Source organism: Populus euphratica, unplaced genomic scaffold (genome assembly GCF_000495115.2).
Source record: "Populus euphratica unplaced genomic scaffold, PopEup_1.0 scaffold944.1, whole genome shotgun sequence".
In the NCBI taxonomy this organism is placed as follows: Eukaryota; Viridiplantae; Streptophyta; class Magnoliopsida; order Malpighiales; family Salicaceae; genus Populus; species Populus euphratica.
Window position 1 is genome coordinate 74,712 of NW_011500805.1, and position 6,571 is coordinate 81,282.

The 6,571-nt window shown below is 36.6% G+C and overlaps 1 protein-coding gene across 2 annotated transcripts; it reads right to left on the reverse strand.

Annotated features, from left to right (window-relative positions):
* On the reverse strand, positions 1-6,131 carry LOC105116436 (uncharacterized). Of its 2 annotated transcripts, none has more exons than XM_011013803.1 (14): positions 5,803-6,131; positions 5,553-5,626; positions 5,179-5,397; positions 4,405-4,502; positions 4,029-4,222; positions 3,698-3,867; positions 3,076-3,420; positions 2,928-2,992; positions 2,289-2,337; positions 2,058-2,214; positions 1,645-1,729; positions 1,489-1,558; positions 864-1,004; positions 1-409 (listed from the first exon to the last, which is right to left on the reverse strand). In XM_011013803.1, the coding sequence occupies exons 1-14, from the start codon at positions 5,918-5,920 to the stop codon at positions 89-91; spliced, it is 2,106 nt and encodes a 701-aa protein (XP_011012105.1). In that variant the 5' UTR covers positions 5,921-6,131; the 3' UTR covers positions 1-88. The 2 variants fall into 2 exon arrangements, with proteins under 2 accessions (XP_011012105.1, XP_011012104.1); XM_011013802.1 differs by having other exon boundaries at positions 5,553-5,632.
* Positions 6,132-6,571: the final 440 nt, after the last annotated feature.

A 6,571-nucleotide genomic window follows, 5' to 3' on the forward strand; every position in this document is an offset into this window, starting at 1 on the left:
GGGGGTGGGGGGGGATAATTTACAGTTTCTTCTTCAAAGCTCAATACGAGAAATAAGTGGGCTGGGTTCGGTGGAAGGAGACTGTTGATTAAACAATTGTCCAATCATTTTCGCTTTCATCTTGGTATGCAGCTTTGTCGCCGAAGGACACGCTCTCAGGCCTCGGAGGCTTTCTTAAGAATAAAGAAGACTTGCCATCAAAGAAGCTAGAGAATGGTTGGCGACATGAATTTTCCTCTGAGTTCTTCTCATCTTTTGATGGGTTTCTCGAGTTTCTTTCCTTGCTTCCAAAGCTCAGGCCAAGCATCTTCCGTCTTGGTTCACCCACAGTATTGGTTTCTTCCATCTGCCTTGCTGCCTTTAGGACTTCCTCTGGGTTCAATAACATTGTCTCTACTGTTTCGTACACCTACTACATCAAAAAAATGTCGCATTAAAGTAATCTTAAAAAGAAAAACTAAGTCATGAAAACTAGAGTGCAAGAAAATTTCGAAATAGTTCTACCCTTGAGCATTTTTGCATGAAGTGGTTGCTCTGAGAACTCTAAAAATGCACCCTTTATAGTTGAAAGTCCAACCACTCCATAAGGGGTTGTTTTTGAATGATAATGCCAGCCATAATTTCTCATTACAATAGAGCATGACAAAAACATGTTTCGAATTTTAAAAAATGACTGTTCTGAATAGTGAAAGAGAGAAAGAGATGGAAAACTATAGGTTACATAGTTATGCATAGGGTATTTTTGCGTACAAGCAACAAAGTTAGGTACTTCAAGTAACAGTATAAACGCCATTTTGAAATGAAGGAATCGATAAATGCTACAAATGCTTATAATTATCTGATATGGTCTTGGTATAACCTACCTGGCAGAGATCATCCATTTTATCACTCCAGATTTTTCCTTGACAAGTGACAACAACATAGTCTTTGCATTCCAAGAATATCTTCAACAAATCATTGTTACAGGAGAGTTTAGCCTCGGCCATTACAAATCCCAAACCAAGCTGAAATTTTCAGAACATCTGACATTATTAGCACACCATAAAAGAGGTACGATTTGAAGTTAACAACATGTAAATAACAAGTTAACAATGCAGCTGCAGACTGTACCGATGAAGCAGAAGAATTGGAATTTTTTCCTTCTGGTTTTAGTTTTTCCTTTTTAGTTGCAAAGAGCAATGTAAACTTTGTCATATGCAAACGTCAAATTGCAGGATCAAAAATGTTTCTCATGATATAGTATGGTATCAAAAGGCAATTCAGGAAAGACAAACGCCAAGCACCACAGGAAAGCTAGTGAAAGCTTATAATGTTAATTATCAAAAACATGTAGCTTGACGAGACCTAGCTATCTTTCTTCTTTGGGTCAGACAGACCTGGCTATCAAAAGGCAAAAATCCTAGGTTTTATATAGCAGTGTAGCAAATGAACAATGCTGGATGGGAATAACTTATTGATAAGCAACATGAGCTGTTCAAGATATCTTACCAAAGAAATAAACAGCTGTTCAAAAAGCTCAACAGGTGGGATGTCTTCTAAGTCATTCAGAATACCCTCCCTGAAGAATTAAAGCAACACACTGCCTTGTAAAGTCAAGTGTAAGCACTAATCAGAACTAGCATCTATATAAAGATTCAAACTTACACAGCCAAATCCACATCAAAGAGGGGAGCCTGTTTAACAGCTGGTACAGGTTTGGCTGTTTCCCACAGTTCACGCCACAAGTTACCTAGCATTGTTGCATATTCAATTACAAGAGAAATCAGATAAAAGTTCAAATCAGTAGCAGCACACTCAACTTCAACCTGCTTAGTGAAGTTTATGACATGGTCACGTAACTAATTGATTTGATCATGGACACTAGGAGAAAAAAGAATGCAATAATTTGTGATTCAATAGACAAGAAAATCCAGATGAATACACAATTCAGGTAAAATACATCTTACATAGAAACAACCAATAGCTAGCAGTAATATCTTTAAGAATTAATCTGCTTATTGCTTTGCTAAATGAACAGTTCTATATTGTAGTTGAGGTCACCAGGGTAAAGGGTAAACCTTCCTTTTGCATTCGACTGCTTAGTTGACCTCTTGTAGAAGATGAATCAACTTGATCAACATACTCTTGAGCCTCATCACTTGGCTCACCTTCTGTCCAGTCAGGGGGAGAGTGCCATCTGACAAAATCTTCTAAGATACAACCAGGATTTGCAGCCTAGCGCACATATAGAATGTCAATTACTTTCATAAACTTCCTGAAATAAGATATACTTTGTTTGAAGAATCTACCTTGAAGGCCTGCATGTCAGAGAGGAGTTGAGAACACCCAGCGCCAACACTGACCATTGGAAATAACACAATTCATCAAAGAAATCCCAAAGCTTAATTGCTTTCCTAAACATCACAAGTTTCAAATGCAGAAAGCTAAAGGCGTGCATGGGCCTGAGATCAACATATTGTGCTTTTTGACAGAACCAAACTTGGATAAAGATAAGTATTTTGTATAAAAACTATTTAATTTGTTGTCAATTGCAGGCATCATACTACATTTACCAAACATAACCATAAATTTAAATGGTTAATATTTCATATCCATTCGTGATGCTTAGAGAATGCAAAAGAAGCCCAAATCCAACACATTGTTTAAGAGGCACAGAGGAATCCTATAACAAAAACATCAAAGAGAACAATGGCTTAAAAACTATAATAATTGACTAGCAGATCTTTTATACTTTGTTCAGCTGGTCTAGCTCATACAACGAGACTAATGTTCCTAAACGTAGCAGCAATTTATTTGATTGCAGATCCAAGGACGACAACCTGCCCTTCCTTATCTCAGTGTGGTCAGCACCCTTCCCTGTTTTGGATGGTTTTTACTGTTCTGCTTAGCACCTAACTTCTACAACAGGAATTACTCAACACACTAACCTTCCAGTTCGCAGCACGAACTCTTCTGTTTCTTTGATAAGATCTTCAGTAAGCAAAGGTCCTTCCTGTATATATGGATGAAAATGGATTTAAACAAGAAAGTCATATAAGTACATGGTTAAGAACTACTGAGAATAACCAACCAAACCTGGGTGATCGGTGAGTATACAGGTTCTCCGGTTTCCAACATGGTTAAATTATCAGCAGGTCTATCAGCTCCCAATCGAAGAACAAGTTCTCCAGTGCTTATTCTAGCATATAAGATATGGTGTGAGGTCACTATGCCCTGGAGATCAGCCGATTCTTCAGGACATGAACCAGCATGCCTCATTACTGATTCTATTGATTGAGTGGCCAGAGTGCGCCACTTTTTTCTAGAAATACAAGAATTCACAACCTGAAGTTGCTGGTACAAACGACAGGAATTTAAATCTGGAATCTCATCTAGAGGGATGCCAGGTATATACAGCTCTTCAGACCAAAGTCGTCTTATCTGAAAATGGTGAACATGCTTTGCCAGATAAAGAAACTGGTGAAGTGATGCTAATGCTCAAAATTCCAAAGCATGTGAAAGATCGTATCTGAACAATTTCATGGTTTGGACCAAAAGGAAAACTAGTTATCGTGTATTGCTTTGCAGTGAAGAGAACAATGGAAATTGTTCTTGTAGTGGTGCTAGATTTTAACAGTTATTATTTGAGGTTTGTAAAGCTTATGTAGTCTTTCCCATGTGTTAGATCACCAGATAGAATTTCTAGCAGTCCACTTACCTCAGTAACAATTTTGCACCAGAACAATGCCATTTTTCGCAGGGTTGTAAAACTTCCAATTACTTCAGATAGTTTAGTAAGAAAGCCCTCAGGTGGAGCACCATGAATATCTCTGGGCAATAATGGTGGTTCCAAAACCAGGCTCATGTTCCGGCTGAGAAAGTTTCCCTCTGCGAATATCTTGCAAATATTACAACGGAAGTGAAAGATCATCACAAGATAATGCATCAAAATAACAAATTTTTATATGTAAAACAATAATGCAATGTATCAAAGAGTAAAGAAAAACGGTATGAAAAGCAGTCTGAAGGTCATCTAATCATGAATCTACCTGCATCAAACAATGATTTTATCAAGGATACCAGCTTCTCATCATTACCAAACTCAGATGTAAGTTTACCCTCCTTGTCTCGAAGCACTAATGACTTAACTGCAGCAAGGCTTAAGCTTGCCCTCTCCATTATTGGTGAGGAAGCTCCAGATGATGCCAAAATGTCTTTCACTGACTTAAACTTTTTTCCAGAACTGAAAAAGATTCCCAGAAAACAATTAAGAACTCTGTGTGCATGGAGAAAAATCACACTCAATTACAGAATAATCTCATCAGGACACAGCCTCAAGATTTGCCGAGTTTAATAAAATGATCTGAGAACTAAAAGAAAAGGGAATATTTAGGTCAAAGAATAAAAAAATATCCAGCAACTTACTCCACAGCTATAGCCAATTGCTTCAAGGCAGAAACTGGAGGAATTGTATCTGGGTTGGTGGCATTTAATCTTTCCACTATGGAAGAAACATGTGAGCCCTACATAAGATCAATCCTGGAAATAAGTAAACAAGTAAAAACAAGAAATTCTACATTTGTGTGAGCCATGCAGCAAAACAAACAACAATCAAAGATGTTGGATAACGGAACAGACAAAAGCTTTTCCTATTAGCTTCATACTCTTATATATTGTAGGAACAAATGTACTACTCTGTTGCAAGAAAACAGAGAAGCTTAGTTTTTCAGCATGACCCTTTTTAGGTAAAGAAAAGAAAAAAAGTAAATTGGGGAGAAAACTACCACTTGGCTTAAGTATTAACTGCCTGCGGCAACAAATAAAAGCCTTGATAGAATGTCAGCTCATGTGGAACAGCTTGTGTACGAGTTGCTATCTTTCTAGTTCAGAAATTTGACTCATTTTCAGTTGGAACGTTTTCATCTAAAAGTTGTGCTTTACAGAAACCTAATTATAACCTATAAATTTCTGTCTGAACGCATTTCCATCGATCGATTTGGAAAAGCTCCTTTCTTTATTTTTGTTCTTCAGATCACTGGCAACAACATCACTGCTAAACATGCATTTCGAAAACACTAAAGCGAAAGTCATTCACTCATCAGCACATTTTAAGCAAACAATATGATGGACACGTCAAACGTCAAGCAAATAGATGATACAAACGGCAAATATAAAATGAGGGAGATGTTAGTTTGATACCTTGGCCTCCTCGTCGTTTTTCATGTTGAGTAAGTAGAGATTTTCATCGTAAAATGGAAGAGCCATGGTTGAGTTTTCAGCTTTGTTGTTGTTGTTGTTGTCAGGTTCTCTTTTCCCTCCTAATCTTATAGTATTCTTGAATCTATCTTGCCAATCCAGCTTAGTCCCTATTTTTCCAGGTCTCCACCTCATATGTTGCTGCTTCCCTTCATTCTTATGCTGCATCATGCCATTGCCCACAGTAATTTTTTCTTTTTCTTTTTTCAAGAATACTTAAAAAAAAACATTTATTCAAATGAAGTTCAATTTCTCAATCGAATCAAAACACACCTATTTTGCAAAAAATAAAATTAAAAAAACAAAAATTAGTTCACCTTTGACTCGCTGTAATTGCGCGGAGACGACTTGTCTCCCGATTCTTTAATCGATTCCTTTGGCGATATCTTATCTGAGTCTTCTCCGGTTCATTTCAACAAAAAATCAAAACTCCATCGATGATTAATTAATTAATATATACACACACACACACACACACATCTTTTTCTACACGAGAAAGAAAAGGAGAGGGGAATTAAAGGAAAGAAAGCAGTGGATATAGATTGAAGAGAGATAGAGGCGGGGAACCTGGCCCTTCTCGATCGGATATAAAGTCTGATTTAATGTCAGTGAAAACTTGTTCCGCTTTAGCAGCAGCGGAATGGATGGCGGTCCTTGCTTTGGATACAAAAGAAGGCGACTCCATATCCTGCGCAGGGAGGTGCGTAGGTTTGATTTAGACAGATTTGAGGTGGCTAAAGGAACGAAAATGAAGGCAAAGCATGTTTTCTTTTCACAAGGAAAGACTGGGATCAAAGACACGAGTGTATAGAAGCATCATGGTTGAAGACTCCTGGGTTCTGGCTCCCCTTCTAATTAATTTATTCAATTCTTTTTTTTCCCCCATTTTTTTCTCTAAGCCAATTATTTTTGTTATATCATATTTATTAACTAACAATTAACCTATTGTTTTTATATCATCAATAAATTCCACTATAGCCGGACCATTAACAAAAGCCAGTTGCACATTGAAGGCGCATATCCGTAATGGTATCTTTGCCCTTTCTAAAATAATCAAATATCTTTGTACTAATGTCAGTTTATTAGTTATTAAGGGATTGACCCCGATATATGTTTTTTTTTAATGCAGTAAAATAATTTAATTATTTTTTATGTTAAAATATTTTAAATCCACAAAGAATGATATTTATATTTTTTTAATTTTTAAAGCACAATAAAATAATAATAGCTTTACCCTTTAAATTAAAACATGTGTACAAGGATTCTCTAGTCTTTTCACATCAATTTTTTACAATTATTGGCTGGAGTAAATTGATTTTTTACATTAATTAAATAT

What these genes read in the sequence shown, in the direction of transcription:
- LOC105116436 (XM_011013802.1), bottom strand. Translation starts at nt 5,920, where the DNA reads ATGGAGTCGCCTTCTTTTGTATCCAAAGCAAGGACCGCCATCCATTCC. An exon ending in ATCCGATCGAGAAGGGCCAG is followed by an intron (nt 5,633 to 5,802) that starts GTTCCCCGCCTC and finishes GAACCGGAGAAG; the next exon opens with ACTCAGATAAGATATCGCCA. An exon ending in GCAATTACAGCGAGTCAAAG is followed by an intron (nt 5,398 to 5,552) that starts GTGAACTAATTT and finishes GGCATGATGCAG; the next exon opens with CATAAGAATGAAGGGAAGCA.